We start from the raw sequence: 17,317 nt of genomic DNA on the forward strand, positions 1-17,317 counted from the left end.
CTTCCCCTGCTTCTCCTTGCCTTTTCCGGCTTCTCCTCAGCTTCTGCTCGGCTTCTCCGGCTCCTCGTCGAAACCCGCCCAGACGAATATATTCGCGCCTCCTGCTTCAGCTTCTAGACGCTTCTCCTTTCCCCATCCTCTCTCCTCTTCCCTCTCTCCCCCACGGCCGACGGGCGACGGCAGGGCGACGGTGCCTCGCGCCTGCCGCCGCCCTCGCCCTCCTCCTCCTCCCCCTCCCCCCTCGCGTCGCCTCGTGCTAGCCGGACCACTGCCGGCGGCGCACCGCATGAAGCGGTGTCGGCCCGCGACGCCGCGGCGCCGCGCGTGCCCCACCGGGCGCGGCCGCCACAGTGCAAGGCGCTGCGCGAGCGGGCCTCGCCGTGGGCCGCCGGCGTGGGTCCCCCCCCCGCACGTGGCCTCCTACCGATGTTGCGCACCTGCTTCTGTGCAACAGGAACCCTAGGTGCCTCTCCGTCTCCTGATCTGTCGCTGCCTCTCCCTTCTCGTCCCCAATCGGGTGCCGTACCGGTGCGGGAAGCGCTCGGTGCGGCCGGATCGAACGGCGCGCCAGTGCGGGGAGCCGTCAATGCAGCCGTCGGCCACCGCGGTGGCCCCGCCCCGGCCGCATCGGCTGCGCGAGCGCCCTCCGCTGACGCGGCCGCACCCAGCGCAGCCCGACCCCGCCTGCGTCGTGACCGGCCTCGTTGACGCGACCGAAGCCAGTCCAGCTGCATCCTCTGCTCTATTTCGTCCTCCCTGACCCTGCTTTGTCCTGCTACGGTGACCTAAAAAAACCTATATCTCCTTTGCCACCTTTTCTCAGTAGTTCGTTTTGTTGTGGTTGCTTGATTGTACAGGAATGCAGCAAAGTTGCATCCAGTTCAATTTACAATGTTGTACAGCACCCAGCTGTACTTCACCTGCTCATCTTGTGTATCTGTTGTTGCTATCCTTAGCATTACATGTAGCTTACTTTTCTTTTAAAAGAAAGATATCTTCCCCATAGGTCATACTGACAGATGACATAGAAGCGGTGGGGAAGAAAGGAGCTACAATGAAGGTGCGAGCTGGATTCTACCGCAACCTCCTCCTTCCCAAGGGCAAGCCTACGCTTCTAGCCCCAGAAGTCCTCAAGTAATTTCACATTCACTGCATTGTAGTAATTTCACACTCACTGCATTGTAGTAATTTCACACTCACTGCATTGTAGCCCTTGGTTATCCCACACTTGCTTTGTTACTTATGTTATTTAATTGCTGAGTTCCACATATTTTCCTTACCTACAAATTCCACTCTCTATCAAATGATTCAGTGGCTGCTGACAATTGTAAAAACCTTATGACCTTCTCTATGATATGCTTAGTTTGACTCTGAGGTTTGGGACCTACCAGTCTAGATTGAGATAGGAATCCATGCACCTTTCTTATAGAATTCTGGTAGTATATATTAAATGGTCAACACACATAATGTTTGATTGGATGTGTAAATAAGATTGTGAAAGAATTTCTTTCCTCTGCTTCTCTTTGCAGGGAAATGCAGCTAGAACAGGAGAGAATAGAAGCTGAGAAGAAGCGGGTAAGAAAAATATTTCACTCAGTAATAAATGCAGTTGCAATTTAACCTCAGCGTCCTTTTTTTGCCTTGAGAGTAAACTTTATCCTTGCTATCCTTATCAAAAGAAAATATAGTGCCTTTATGTCCTCCAAATTTGAAGTCCTAAGCATGATATGTTCATCAAATTCTATGAATGCCATTGGTGGGTTAGTACTTATCAATTTTTGTTGATAATTATGACCTTCAGAATTTCTCTACTTACATAGTTAGAAGAAGACGCACAACAGCTTGCCCGAGTTTTTGAAACCATCGGCCGTTTTAAGATTCCTCGCAAAGGTGGAAAAGGAAAACAAATCTTTGGGAGGCAAGTTCTAAGTTGGATAATCCTTTATCTATTCTCTGTTGTCTTACTTTCAGTTTTATGACAATATCCTTAATTGTACACAACGTCACAGCGCAGGATGTTGTTGACATAATAAATTCACAACTTAATAGGTATAAGCACATGCTCCTAACTCCTAAGTAATCTTAATAGCATTTCTCATTGTTATTGCTTTTCTTACTGCAGGCATGCTGTGTCGTGTAGGGATATCGACAAGAAGCTGGTCACAGTTCTAGAAATCCGTGAAATCGGAGAGTATGTTGCAGAGATCCAGCTTCACTCCTATTGCCTCTACTTCCATTCTGTGTACGACCTTTTTCCCAGTCTTCTTATGTGGGTTTGCTCATAATGCCCAACACCCCTTTAACTGTTGGACAGACTGCATCATGTGCAATTTGCTGACAACCCATGAGTCATTTTAGGCCTATTAATAGTAGTGAAATGCAGTATTTGATTGTTCAGTGAATAAAAAATTGGTAGGCAATCTCTGTCATCAAATTTGCTGGTTTGTGTACTTCACCGTTACAATTTTAGATTATCTTTTGTAGTGCTATACTAAATTAAATTATCAACGGACGTAACAGCATGAAACACTACATGATATTTTTACTACTCAATCATGTGCTTGGGAGAGATGGCTACTCAGGATGATGAAAACTATGTACGGGTTCAATCCCACTGGGAATTCTGGACATATGGACAGAAATATTTTCATCATATAACTGGCCTGACAGATGTACCTGATTATGTATGTAACCTAAAAAATAGGGTGTCAGTGCTTGAGAGCGATAATTTTTTTTATAACATTACAATCTGATGAGTTCGGTTGCCTTCACAGACCCCTTACGTTTGGATTTATGATTCCATGTATGAATGTCTTTTACATATGTTGTCCGATTCCGCCTTTGTATTGCATAACTTTATTTTGGCTGTAGGTGTAGATGGTTTTTGTTGCAATTGTGATAAAAGGAACCTCTGTGCCACTAATTTATGGTTCCCAGATCTCTTCCATGCAGCCAAAGTATAGGAGAACAATGTTGACATAATTCACGGTGACTGCATCCTCAGGTCTCCAATCCCAGCCCCAAATCCAAAAATTATTGCAATTGGATTTTACTTACTATTTCGGTGTTTGGTTCTTGGTATTTTCTGAAATATTTTGTAATTTCAGTACTAGACCTACATTTAAATTGCTCTATGCTTTGGCATCCAGTGGTGCAAAGGCAGGTCCACCTGCAACATTGAAGCCCCTGCAAAATAGTTAGGGTCAACCCACAGCTTCCAATTAAAATTAGTATAGTTGGATATGAGCACCATTCGCCTGCACTCCCACTCTCCAACTGATTAAAGAATCTACTCACATGTCTGCCTCTAAATTACATTAAAGAAAGGTTAATAACGAAGCTAGAAAGGAGAAACCTTGTCTATATCAAAGTGAGTTCCAAGAAGTTCAATGAGATACAGTGAATACTGTATAGTTTCAGCTCACGTTTTTTTTGTTCGCCCCTAAAACCTACAGGTCTTGCAACTTAGAGGCTTTGGGCCAGTTTAATTTCTACTGCTCTCAGCTGTTGGTTTTGCATGCGGTTTAGGTTCTAAGCTTTGGGCCAATTAAATTTCTACTGCTCTCAACTGTTGGTTTTGCATGCTGTTTTTTTGTACTTTGTTATCGATGATATTATTATCACACGGAACTCATGTTTGGTATATTTGAGTCTGGTTGCTGGCCAATAATGTAGTAGGTATAGATCTTTCGACGTGTCTGTTTTATAATCTTTGATTCTATATACATGTATAGGTCAATTAATGATACACTTATATTTGGATAAGGTGCACAGTTTAGATAACCATTCAAGTTATTTGATCAGTCATCAGGGTGGTGAGCTTTTATCAGAACACAGTAAACATACCTCTTGCCACAACTATGTTTATGTTGTCCTTGCTTCCTCCTACCTTCCTATTCTAAAAATCTTTGACAGATTTATTTTCTTGGTTCCTAAACTGATGCTCCAATTTGTGTGCACATTTTCTACAAGTTTCAGTATGCCACGAGGGCTTTAACTCAGCTTCGTTGCATTGATATGATTTCAGGTATGTTACGGCTGTCAGCTTTTTAGTAGTGTGGAAGTTCTTAATCACCAGTGTTAGCTTACAGTGCTTTGTGTGGCCTTGAGGTCTTAAGACACTGTTCTAAAATTTGCATTGTAGATTCCTGATTACCATGCATAGAAAATGCCATGGTTTCGAAAGTATGCAGAGCAGATGTGTCCTGCACCATATAAAAAAAAGCTTCAATCTTTCAGTCTTTGTATATGACATATCTACATTTAGCTCCTAATATTGTTTCCATGCAAAGATTAAATATGTTTTTTACCTGCGCCTTAACCAGGTGATTTGCCGGTGCGCGCGAGGGCGCGTGATGGACTAGTCTGGTTATCATACTAGCACCTTTCCCAGCCACAGCATTAGCAGCAGGTGATAATAATTAAGAAATCAACTTGTCCGTTGCAGATCATCATTCACAGGATTTTTTTTGTCATAAATAACATAAGATTTATATGACGCGGAGTGGTGGATACTGGTGAATGTTCTTGGCAAGCATGTGCTAACTGCTCACAATCATTCAGTACCAGAACAGAACAAGAAACCGACCAGCCATGAGGACTGCAGAGTGCAATGCAAGCAGATGAATGCTTTGCAATAGTAATCCCAGAGAGCAGGTATGGGATTCGTCATCAAGGGGCACTAATCTCTTGATAAATGCTTGATCAGTTGCATCTGTAAGTGTCTTAAGGCACCCTCTTTCTTCAGTCAATCAGTCTGAGTGCTCGACTGGATAAGGCTGCCGATGGCTATCTGATATCTATGTTCAGAAATCAGAACCAAAGTACCACTGCACCAATAATGCTTGGGAGACAAAGAGTGTAAGATATTGAGTTCTGGCCCTAATTCAAACCTTCTCGTTTCTCAAATATAACAAGATCATCACTCAGACTATATTAACGAACTACGAAGTTATTTTATCAGCACGGATCACGATCCAATTAGATTCCGGTCAATGCGCAGTTGTCAGCCCATGGGATTCAAAATTCCTAATGGTAGGCAAACATGTCCAATGTCAATGGTATTAACAATCTAGGGATCATAAAACGGCATGTAGACATGACATGCTTGCAGGAATGTATTCCCTGTACCGAGTAGAAATACACATCTTGCTCACATGACGCGTTGTCTGTCAGAAGAGAGGATGAACAGCTAAACATACTAGTATTTGAAACAGGCTCTGGCGAAACGATGTGGAGGCCAACTGCAAGAGGAACTCTCAACCAGCCAAAAATAACTAGTCTAACGCTGTCGCATTACGGCATTCTTAAAACAGAAACCCTGTCATCAATTAATGAAACCAGGGTTCAGAGATGCCAAGAGCAAAAACAGCTCTTCGGGCCGAGAAGGAACATTTCCACACCCCCGGTCAGGCTCAGCAAATGAGTGAGGGGATGCGAAGTGGAATTTGGCTTCCGCAGATGCGACAGGTGGGCACCCTGTTCGACTCGCGGATAATGTGCTGCTTCTGAACGCGCCGATTAGTCTACTGATCGCAGGCCATTTGGCGGCGTCAGCGGGTGATAAACAAGTCGGCCGCTGACCTTAATCGCTCGGGCCTCGGGCCTGGATTGGATTGGGTGGGAACTCCAGTGCAAACAAAAGTTTATCTGAGCTTGCAGGTTCCGTTTCTTGGCATACTAGTAGTATTCGTTTTTTTTTTCTCCACAGAAGTCCTCTTCCATGACGTCGCCTATTTGAATCTTGCCCGTCGACATCGCTCTACAGTGATGATTTCAAATGATTGATGTACACTGCTTGTCTAGCACAGCAGTAAAATGCTTCAGCAAGTGTTATTATGCCATATAGATTCAAGAGGCATAAGGCTTTTTGCATCTGCGGTAAAATTCGGTTTTACTCCTACACAATGAAAATAGGCGTAGTAATTTTTTACTAAATAAAAACAAGTGCCACACCTAAGAGCCCTCACCGATTAGTGTGCATTTAAATGATGAAACAAATCGTATTAGAGTTCTGAATTGATGACTGTTTTTTTTTTATTTCTATCTGTTCAGAAGTAACACAAAAGGGTTTTAAAGGGTTGTAGTAAGACATTGGCACACAGATTGCATAATCTAATCTGATACGTGTGTGTATCCTGCTTTCTTTTTTTAGCGTTACTATTCTTTAATTTGCTACACGCGTTGACAATTGATCTGATCAGACCGTAGATTCCCTCTTGCAATTTGTTTTAAAGAGTTTCACAGAGACCGCTGGTTTCGAGCCTTGAATCTTGTAGGTAGAGGCCGATTTGGGGCTGAGGACAAGACGCTAAACTCACCAATTGTTCATATAATGATAACTGAAAGCTGTGAAATTTGAGCATATACAACATGTTCGCTTGGTCGTAAACGATCGTAAATTTTCAGCCAGAATAGTATTTTTCTCTCGTACCAAACTAGCCAGCAGTAATAATCCACGATCGTATATGATCGTATCAGCACCAGTTGAACAGACTGATAGTCCTCCGAAACATTCGCGGTGGGCCTATTAATTGGTAGCCACGAAACCACTCCATAACGAGATATACCGAAAACAAAAGGATATAGTAACGGGATCGTGGAAATTTGGAGAGTCACAAAACAACAACAAAAAAAAACAGTTTAGAGGTTGGAGGGAGCCAATGCCGACTTGGTACCTAAATAAACACATCGTACAGGAGCAATGTACTCCGGGCCAGTTTAGTTCCAAAATTTTTGGCAAAATGGACACTGTAGTATTTTCGTTGTTATTTGGTAAATAGTGTCCAATCATAGTCTAATTAGGCTTAAAAGATTCGTCTCGTGGATTTCGTCTAAACTGTGTAATTAGTTTTATTTTTTATTTATATTTAATGCTTCATGCATGCGTCCAAAGATTCGATGTGACGGAGAATGTGAAAATTTTTGCAAAATTTTTGGCCAACTAAGGCCTTGTTTAGATCACCTCCAAATTCCAAGGCTTTTCACTCTCTCTCCATCACATCAATTTTTGGACGCATGCATGGAGCATTAAATGTAGGTAAAAAAAATAATTAATTGCACAGTTTAATTGTAAATCACGAGACAAATCTTTTAAGCCTAGTTAGTCTATGATCGGACAAAGTTTGTCAAATACAAACGAAACGTGCTACAGTGTCCAGATTACAAAAATTTGCAATCTAAACCAGGCCTATACTGGACCTCCATTGTAACCGGATGCGAGGGCACCGCACAGTGAGGCAGAGCGGGTCCAGCTGGATCTCCAGATTCCGTAGCGGCCCTGGGATCCTGGCGACCACGGTCCACGGGATGGGAGATTCACTGCCAGCGGGCCCCAAAACCCCTCTGCCCTGGCTTCCCATCTCAAAACTGCAATGTGCTCGGCATCTCTTCTCCAGACTCCAGCACCCGCCCGGCCGCCCCTGCCCCCGCTCGCCCACCCACCTCCTATAAATCCGATCGACGCCGCGGCCTGTTCGTCCCCCATCCTCACATCCCACGCCACACCCTCCCAATCCCATCGCGTCTCCATACCTCTCTGATTACGCCACGCCGGAGGGACAGAGAGCGAGCGAACCCAAGATGTCGACGTGCGCGGCGGACCTGGCGCCGCTGCTGGGCCCGGCGGCGGCGAACGCCACGGACTACCTCTGCGGCCAGTTCGCGGACACGCAGTCCGCGGTGGACGCCACGTACCTGCTCTTCTCGGCCTACCTCGTCTTCGCCATGCAGCTCGGCTTCGCCATGCTCTGCGCCGGCTCCGTCCGCGCCAAGAACACCATGAACATCATGCTCACAAACGTGCTCGACGCCGCCGCCGGGGCGCTCTTCTACTACCTCTTCGGCTTCGCCTTCGCCTTCGGCACGCCCTCCAACGGCTTCATCGGGAAGCAGTTCTTCGGGCTCCAGCACCTGCCCAAGACCGGCTTCGACTACGACTTCTTCCTCTACCAGTGGGCCTTCGCCATCGCCGCCGCGGGCATCACGTCGGGCTCCATCGCCGAGAGGACCCAGTTCGTCGCCTACCTCATCTACTCCGCGTTCCTCACGGGGTTCGTGTACCCCGTGGTGTCGCACTGGTTCTGGTCCGCCGACGGCTGGGCCGCCGCCAGCCGCACGTCCGGCCCGCTGCTCTTCGGGTCCGGCGTCATCGACTTCGCGGGCTCCGGCGTCGTCCACATGGTCGGCGGCATCGCGGGGCTCTGGGGCGCGCTCATCGAGGGCCCCCGCATCGGGCGCTTCGACCACGCCGGCCGCTCCGTGGCGCTCAAGGGCCACAGCGCGTCGCTCGTGGTGCTCGGCACCTTCCTGTTGTGGTTCGGCTGGTACGGGTTCAACCCCGGGTCCTTCACCACCATCCTCAAGTCCTATGGCCCCGCGGGGACCGTCCACGGGCAGTGGTCGGCCGTGGGCCGCACCGCCGTCACCACCACCCTCGCCGGCAGCGTCGCCGCGCTCACCACGCTGTTCGGGAAGCGGCTCCAGACGAACCACTGGAACGTGGTGGACGTCTGCAACGGCCTCCTGGGCGGGTTCGCGGCCATCACGGCCGGGTGCAGCGTGGTGGAGCCGTGGGCGGCCGTCATCTGCGGGTTCGTGTCCGCGTGGGTGCTCATAGGCGCCAACGCGCTCGCCGCGCGCCTCAAGTTCGACGACCCGCTGGAGGCGGCGCAGCTGCACGGCGGGTGCGGCGCCTGGGGCGTCCTCTTCACGGGCCTCTTCGCGAGGCAAAAGTACGTGGAGGAGATCTACGGCGCCGGGAGGCCCTACGGGCTGTTCATGGGCGGCGGCGGGAAGCTCCTCGCCGCGCAGATCATCCAGATCCTGGTGATCGCCGGGTGGGTGAGCTGCACCATGGGCCCGCTCTTCTACGCGCTCAAGAAGCTGGACCTGCTGCGCATCTCGGCCGACGACGAGATGTCCGGCATGGACCTCACCCGGCACGGCGGCTTCGCGTACGTCTACCACGACGAGGACCCCGGCGACAAGGCCGGGGTTGGTGGGTTCATGCTCAAGTCCGCGCAGCACCGGGTCGAGCCGGCGGCGGCGGCGGCGACCAGCAACCAGGTGTAAAAATCAGGAACAAATTACGTGCTTGCCTTTTTTCAGTGTGTCATCGCGTATCATATTTGATCTCGATCGTATCTGCCGGTACTGTTTGGGCAATACTTCTTCGCCACATCGGAGTTGCAAGAATTTGTGTAAACTATAGGAGAGGTATGGCGACGAAGCACGCACATGTGTGTGTTTTGGTTGGGGTTTTTGTGTGTACATGCGTGTTTTACAGTCCGGATATGGTGGTGGTTAGGGGCTAGGGTTTATCTTTGGCTAATAATGCAGTTATTTTTGTGGTGGGATCTTATGATCAGAATTCGATTGGAAGGTGTGGCGGGCTGCCGCCTGCTGGTCAAGATAGGTGGCTTCTGTTCTATGAGGTTTGAAACAGTTGGACGATTCTGTCCTGTGGTCTCTGCCCATCCATCAAAAACTTTTGGCTTGTTCTTTCAATAGTAGCTTTGGGGGTCGTGCCTTTTATATGTAGTGCATGTTTATGTTAACTAATATTCTGCCAAAAATGCCAGGAATATAGCAAATCCAATTTCCCTGTAATCTTCATACCTGGAGAAAACATTGTCGTCAAAATATGTATGCGTGCCGAGTGCAGGACGACTCGCAGGACATCCATCTCTCCCTTCAGCTAGTCATGCCAACCGCGAGTGAGACACAAAATATAGATAATCTGAGTTAATTTTTAGCCTATCTAGTAATTAGTCATGTGTGTCAAACATGTCCTAACTTTTTACTATTCATCCATATATAGGCCTGAGCTAATTGTCCTCAGTTTTTACTACAGTGGCATGCTCGTCCGTTGAAGCAAAAACTGCTGGTATATTCGAGTAGTACAATCACGAAAATCGGATGAATAAAGTCATCCGCCGTAAGGTTAATGATGAGCGGTGGCGGAGCCATCGCCCGAGTCTCGGGCGGCCGCTAAGGTTGTCGACGATGTGCAAAAAAAAAAAAAATTATATAAAAAGACAAAAAGAACTATATCTTTTAGGTACATATATTTTGCATAATGAGAATCGTCTAGATTCTTCAAAGTTATTGGCTTCGATACTGTTAATAAGCTTGCACTTGTCGAAGAGCAATTAGCGTCGAAACGCTTCTATGTACTCCATCCGTCTAAAAGATATCATGATTTTATTGTAAAAGTTCATATAGAAGTGGATATTAACATTTATCACTTCAAAGAACGAAACTATAAAAATAGTAGTATATAGTTTATAATAGTACTAGCATCTTCTTTTTAGTACATGTTTACCGGTGCTCCCACTCGGCAACACCAAATAGTGACATGAGGAGAAGCGCTTCTGCGCGATAGAGAGGAGACAAAGCCTCTTTTTTTTTTTTTTTTTTTTTTTTTTTTTTTTTTTTTGCGTATGGAGACAAAGCCGCAATTTGCAGCCCGGGCTCCGGAGGAGGAGCCCACGGGCACGAAGTCCTATTGAACATGATCTTAATATAACGGGCAGTTCTTCTGTCGATTTGGTTTTTAAAAAAACTGAAACTTATTCATTTGATATCATAAACATAATCATTTTTTCTTATGTAAAACTTGGTTCAGAATAATTTGATAAGGACAAAATCATTACTACTGTATACTGGCCCTGTTTGAATCCAGGGGCTAGAGCTAGTTTGAGCTCAACTAGCCCAAAAGTATCCAAACAGGAGGGCTAGAGTGGGTTATTTGCAACTAGCCCACCCCAAAAAACTATCCCCAAAAGAGGTGATTATTTGGGCTAGTTTTGGTGGGGCCCATTGGAAACTCTTATTTTTTTATTACTCCACCCGCACCGGATCCTCGTGACTCCCATCCCCCCATCGCTTCCCAAGCCGAGCGCACCAACGGACGCCTTCGCGACGCTTTTTCGCGGTGACCGGCCGTCCTAGCCGAGCGACCAGAAATCCGCTGGGTTCACAGTTTTCACCTCGCGTTGCCGGGCACGCACGGGCTGCTCCTCGGGCTGCCAGAACAATGTAAGCATGCATGGTTCATGCCGCTACAGACTAGAGTGACAGACAGGAGCCGTGAAGGCTGCAGTTGCTTTCCATCGGTTCGTGGGGCCCCCTGCCATGCCTGAGACGCTGCAGGGGGGCGTTTTCTGATAGCGCTGCGCGGCTGCAATTTGCTTGTGTTTGGTAGAACGTGTGGACGGCGGATTTCGCGCCTCCAAGTGGGTCTCCAGCGCCCGCAAGTCAGTGTGCGGGAGGAGGCCATATAAGAGCCTGCCACACCAAATCCGGCTGCAAAGATGGTTTAAATGAACCAAATGATTAGAAAAGTACATTTATTGTTAATCTAACCCTTGCATCCAACTCTTGAGCTAGAGTTAATTCAGGGCTAGTCTAAAGCTAGAAACTAGCTCTAACCTCTAGCCGAGCTAGAGTATCCAAACAGGGCCACGCTTTTCTAAAGTGTTGGACGTTCTGGGCACGGAAAAGGACAGGGGAAGATGCACTTCCTCTTCCTCCGTCGCAGGCAGGAGCCCTTTGTGATGTCACGACTCACAAAGCCCGAGCAGTAAGCACCGTGCCTGCTTTTCCCACATCTGAGGCCGAAACCAGCCGCCAATCGGCGCCCACGCCCGTGTCAGGGGACAGCACGGGGCGGATAGCCGGCCCGGAGAGCCCGGCCGGGCCGCCTGGCATTTTCGTTGGGAGATACACCGCGGCCCCCCGTCGTCTCGGTGGATTCACGAGGATCCCGTTCCAGGCTTCCGGCGCGGTGCCCGGCCAAAACCGGCACACGGCACACGCTCCACGCGCGGATAGCATGTTCGTTTGGCTGTGGCTTGTCGTAAACGATCGTAAATTTTTAGTCGGAATAATATTTTTTTCTCACACAAACCAGTCAACAGTACTTCTTCACGAACCAGCAACGATACGAACCAGCCAACCGAAACGACGTCTGTTGCAGGGAAGCAGATACGCCTCTCTGCGTACGCACGCGTAGGAGTAGAGGCGCCGTGGTTACGTGGAAAAGATTCGCATGCATGCTCGACCAGAAAAAAAATGGTATGAATTCGCTCTGTCGCGCAACGACTCCTTGATTATTTCGGGCTGGGCTAATTCGGGGCCAGTCTTCCAAGTTCCAAGATCTTATATAGTTATATTACAGAGTATTGTATATAGTATGTGCATTATTCAACGTTGAAAACGGAGCACCATCTTCCATGCAGCTGTGACTGTGAGCTTGCAAAGGAGCTCGAAGGAGGATACACAATGGTACGAGTACGAACACCACGTGAGCTCGCTCACAGCAGGGTCCGGTGTCTTGCATATTGAATTATTGACGCGGCTGGACACGCGGTCTCCGAGCACAAGTCCAACGTATACACGTTCGGTCGTTCCACTTTGCAAATAATTAACTTTCAATCAAATACTTAATGTTTCGAATGACATGTTATCTACATAAATATTTTAAGGGCACGCGAACGGAGCCATAAGCCTGAAAGTACTATTAACTAATTTGATGCGAGAGAAAAATAATGTTCGTTAGCTAATAAGCCATGGCTTATAAGTCGAATACGACTCAACGAACAGGGCGGATCGAGGCCCTGCGGAATCTCCATCTGCCGTGCGTCTCTTCCGGTGTTCCTGCTGCTTGCATGCAGTGATGCAGACCATCAGACACAGTGCCGGCCCTAAGGGGTGGGCAGAAGGTGCGACGGCCGAGGGCCCTCGCGTGATGGGGGCCCAAGCCCAAGTATATAATACTCCGTACCCTTTAGCTATAGTCCATTAGGATTTAAGATTAATGAGAAGATGCAGCGGCCCATCAGCAAAAGGAGTCGTCGGCCTCTTTCTTTCCGGGAGGCAAGGAGCCGAGCCGCCAACACCCGCACACGCGCACATAGCGATCGCGAGTCGCGACTTCTGGCGAGACGGGAGACTGCGAGAGACGCAGCGCCGATCACCAATTCACCACGCGATCACCAGCGCAGATCACCGAGACACCGATGCTCGAGTTCTAGTCTTCCAGAAGCCAGACGACGGCGTTCCAGACGACGGCGGCGACCAGGCAGCTGAAGCAGGGCTCGACGAAGACGACAACATCTGATCTTGGTTATTGTCTTCTGCCCTTTTTGTGATTTGTGAATCTTGGTTCTGAATAAGTTCATATCCAAATTATCTGGGCCCTAGATTTTTTTTTCTTCGATTTTTGTCTAGTACTTTGTACTCATATAATTATGTTTTTCTTGTAATTTAGGTCAGGTATTAGAATTTTAGAACGTTACCTAACACATTTGTCAAGAGGGGCCGTCGCGACAGATTCGCCAGAGGGCCCTCCAAATCCCAGGACCGGCACTGATCAGACAGCATATCAGATCGTCATCATGGTCTAATTTTGGATCGGGGCGCGCACATGCAGCCAACACCGACTGCATGCGTAATGCGTTGGCTCCCGCGCAACTAGCTATCAGCTAGCTTGATTATTGGCATGCAGCACGAGCGTTTTAACTTGTTTATCCTCGTCTCTCTGAGCACGATTCACCTGGCTCCTAACGCTTTTTCCAACGAGAGAGGTGTACGTAGGTGTTTGCCTTTGTTTGGCCATGCATGATTCCAGTGGAAATGGCGAATGCATGTGCTGCGTGCTGCTCCGTCCTCCAACAAAAATATATCTCGTCTGCTGCTCGGCACGAGCCGTCCAGATGTACGGCTACCGAGTGCTTGACTGAATGACCGGCCACACGCCAAAAGCCGGTGAGCACGAGAGGGTGACGGGTGACCTAAATTATTATAGCATGGCCCGCTGGCTTCGCTAAAAAAATAGGATGAAACATTGTTCTGACTGATTTGATGTGAGAGAAAACATAGTTTCGTCTAAAAAAAATAAGCTGAAAAGTATAGATTATAAAATAAGCCAACAGAGCCTATATTATATTGCTATTTCATAGAGTAGTATTATCGCTATTTGATAAAGTAGTATCAAAATGACTAATAATTGGAGGACTAAGATACTTTTTTGATGTGTTAACAAAACAAAAGATAATAAATGAAAGGCCGCAGTGAGAAGTAGATCCTGAACTCGTCTCAGGTTGCCCATCATCAGAAAACTATTCCGTCCAGACGTAGCTATCGGAGATCACTTTGACTGTTTGATAGCTGCTGCGTGCCGCTAGTAGCCGCTTGCTAGCACCGTCGGTAGCTAACTATTTGCGGACTGGGGCATGCAACACACAGCACACAGGGCGTACGAGTACGATTCCTTCTCTATGTAGTACAAGCGGTCGTATCGTTATCTCGTTTTGCTTTCTCTCTTGTTCTGGAGAAAAACCGATGCGGAGCTTTCGTCGGGCACATGGAGAAGCGGAACGATCACGCGCGCGGGCAATGCAAGCATCTCTGAAATCTGGTACCCGTGGTGGCAAAAAGGGCACAAGCTTCCAACACGGTCCTTCGGTTGTTGCCGAACTCGCTCTCGATCTCTTGTGCTAGACGACTCCTTGCTAGCTCTTATACAAGAAAGTGTGGCGCGGTAAACAACAAGGCCAAGATCTTGTTCTTCTAATTTCCGCATGGAAACAAAAACCACTGTCGTTGACAGGGAGATATAAAGTCGCGGTGATCTCGTAGGTAGTAGGCTGCAGCTACAACGACAGCGACGACAGAAGACTCTTGACCGATACGATACGAGTACGACTTTAATTAAACTCCATCAAAAAGAGGCAACACAAGTTGTTGTGGCGAGGTACGACCGTACGGCCGGCCGGCGATCTCGATCATCTCCCACACCACACGGATTATCTACTCCTACCGGCTACCGCTGACCCAACCCGAGGTCAATAAGTGTAGCCTTGCCACGTGACTGAATGAGCTAGCACTAGCTCATCAGAGCCCAATGCCCCAATCACACATCTGTACTGCAACTCTGCAAGCAAGGCTCGATGACGGGAGAAGTCATGGGGTCGCGCGTAGTACGTCCATATGCAATGTCCCAAGCGTACTACGAGTCGACATTTCGACAAAGTGCCTGTTTAGTTGCACTTCATTTTGTAAAATTTTCAAGATTTTCTGTCACATCGAATCTTTAAACGCATACATGAAGCATTAAATATAAATAAAAAATAAAACTAATTATACAGTTTAGACGAAATTCACGATACAAATCTTTTAAGCCTAATTAGACTATGATTGGACACTAATTGCCAAATAACAACGAAAGTGCTACAGTACCATTTCACTAAAAATTTTGGAAACTAAACAAGGCCAAACGAAGGGCCCGGCGAGCTCAGTTGCCGAGCGCCCGAGCGCAGCGGCTGAGGTGACCTGCTAGGCCATGTGCACGCGCAGCCATGTTTGAATCTCTCAAGCAGTCAAGTCGTCTCAACACTTCAACTGCTTAACTGAACCGGCCGCAAGCAGGTCGATCGGTCCCGACTCGAGGTCTGCCTGCGTATGGTTCAGACTTGACTACACGGCTGCGTGTGCTCCACAAATTATGCATGCATGGCCAGTCCAGGCGAGGGACCAGCAGTCAGCAGGTCCAAGTGGAGAGACCGGAAGGTGCGGTGCAAGAGTCCTTCCGGCGACGACACACTGACTCGCTAGTCGCTACACTACACCACGTCAATGTCTCACGTGCGCTTTGGGTTTCTCGGCCTCCTTTCTCTAATCGCAGGGCTGTCCGGTGCCCGGCCGCAGAATGTGGCGGTGTGCAGAGGATCAGTCATTCAGTCGTCGTGGCCCCGGCCGCGCTCGCCTCTCGCCTCTGACACAGTGATCGCTCGGGGCGGGGCCTCCCGACAGCGAGCGAACCAGTCGCCTCTCGCCTCTGAATTCTGATAGCCTATCTTCTCTGCTTTGCGCTTGCGCTGCAGTTATCAGTCACACCGCTGATTGGACGCCTGCCGTCAAAAGTCAAAAACTACCTAACCTCCGCAGCTCCGCTGCAATGATCATCGCAAATGCAGAGGCTTGGATCGGATATCTGGGAAATCGTCGCTTTGCTTCAGTGGTGTCGCGCGAGACCGACGCTCCCGGCCTTTTGACGATCGATAGGCCTAACGTGCTATACTTATCTCCCTATCCCTAAACAAAACACATCAGTCAGGATACCTGGTTAAACTACTCGGATCCCACTATCCCGGAAAAAAGGCAGCACCATTATTAGTACAGCAAGGTGAGATTATTTCCTTTTTTTTCTTCTTTTTCGTCTTCTTTTCCTTTGTTTTACTGCTGTCGTTTTCTATCTCGACAGTTGAGTCTGAGCTCTGAACAAAGTTCTTGCAATAAGAAGCTACGGCGAAACCAATCTGTAGTATACGAGCTCCATCTTCCTTTCTTCTGTTTTGGGGTGTTGAAGCCATGGACTGACTGGTGCTTGCAGCTTCACTTGCAATATCGACAGAACAACCAAGTGGCACTTCACTGACAGTACCTTCAGAACATTGCCCATAAGCCCATTTGCCAACTCTCCCAAGAGCCAAAGATCTCATCGACAGTGGTCGAGCTACACCAAGGGATGCCGAATTGCCGACGAAAGCGCAATCTAATCTACAAGGATAGGATAGGATAGCCAAAATTCTCTAAACTCCAATTCCATGTTCTTCGATGCGCACGGATCTTCCAGAACGAAATTCTAGCTAGTACAGCTCCATGCTTAACAAGACTGATGCTGGTCCAACATCGACTGCGCGCATGCATGACTGCAACATGCCAATAATGCAACTTTCGGTTCGATGATCTGCACTAGATGAGATGTTCCTGCAAATCTCGACTGCACTGTTCACTGGCTCACAACCCGATCGAGTATGTCGGGCAACGAAATGGTGTGGACCCATCTGTTAGCTGTGAGCTGCAAATGGAATAGCCAAACAGTGGTGAACGTGAACCCAAGAGATGGCACGGAATCATATGGGGCGATAAGAGAATCAGCAAGTCACGACTCACAACGACTACGAAGAGAGACGTTACTGAACTTTCGCAACTGACGGAGTGACGGTTGACATTTACCTGAACTTGGCTCCTTTGTATTGGGATCCCTTCATTCTTCTGGATTACAATACGTTGGCTAACGAAATTTGATCCAGTAGTTCTTTCTTGTTCAGACAGTTTTACACAGTTCAACACAGTCCGTCGAGCAATTTTTGATCCACTGGATCGTGGCCTCAGAGTCACAGCACAGCCCACTGGATCGTAGGCAGAACCAGAGGCCCAGAGACCAGAACGCACACACACATATGCACCCTCAGGGCCCTCTACAATCGGGGAAGATATGATGGAGGAGCAATTGCAGATCTGAACGTTC

The 17,317-nt window shown here is 48.1% G+C and overlaps 2 protein-coding genes across 4 annotated transcripts; both read left to right on the forward strand.

The window, feature by feature from the left end:
- Positions 1 to 586: 586 nt before the first annotated feature.
- On the forward strand, positions 587 to 2,285 carry LOC136492058 (large ribosomal subunit protein bL9c-like). The gene is made up of 7 exons (XM_066488208.1): positions 587 to 703; positions 858 to 911; positions 1,007 to 1,134; positions 1,530 to 1,575; positions 1,821 to 1,918; positions 2,002 to 2,049; positions 2,141 to 2,285. Exons 1-7 carry the CDS (start codon positions 587 to 589, stop codon positions 2,283 to 2,285), a joined length of 636 nt encoding a protein of 211 aa, XP_066344305.1.
- Positions 2,286 to 7,426: 5,141 nt separating this feature from the next.
- LOC136493228 (ammonium transporter 1 member 1-like) lies at positions 7,427 to 10,004 on the forward strand. Of its 3 annotated transcripts, XM_066489294.1 has the most exons (3): positions 7,427 to 9,434; positions 9,582 to 9,716; positions 9,854 to 10,004. In XM_066489294.1, the coding sequence occupies exon 1, from the start codon at positions 7,582 to 7,584 to the stop codon at positions 9,070 to 9,072; it is 1,491 nt and encodes a 496-aa protein (XP_066345391.1). In that variant the 5' UTR covers positions 7,427 to 7,581; the 3' UTR covers positions 9,073 to 9,434; positions 9,582 to 9,716; positions 9,854 to 10,004. The 3 variants fall into 3 exon arrangements, with proteins under 3 accessions (XP_066345391.1, XP_066345390.1, XP_066345392.1); XM_066489293.1 differs by having other exon boundaries at positions 7,427 to 9,716; XM_066489295.1 differs by lacking the exon at positions 9,582 to 9,716.
- Positions 10,005 to 17,317: the final 7,313 nt, after the last annotated feature.

Source organism: Miscanthus floridulus, chromosome 11 (assembly GCF_019320115.1).
Source record: "Miscanthus floridulus cultivar M001 chromosome 11, ASM1932011v1, whole genome shotgun sequence".
Taxonomy (NCBI): Eukaryota; Viridiplantae; Streptophyta; class Magnoliopsida; order Poales; family Poaceae; genus Miscanthus; species Miscanthus floridulus.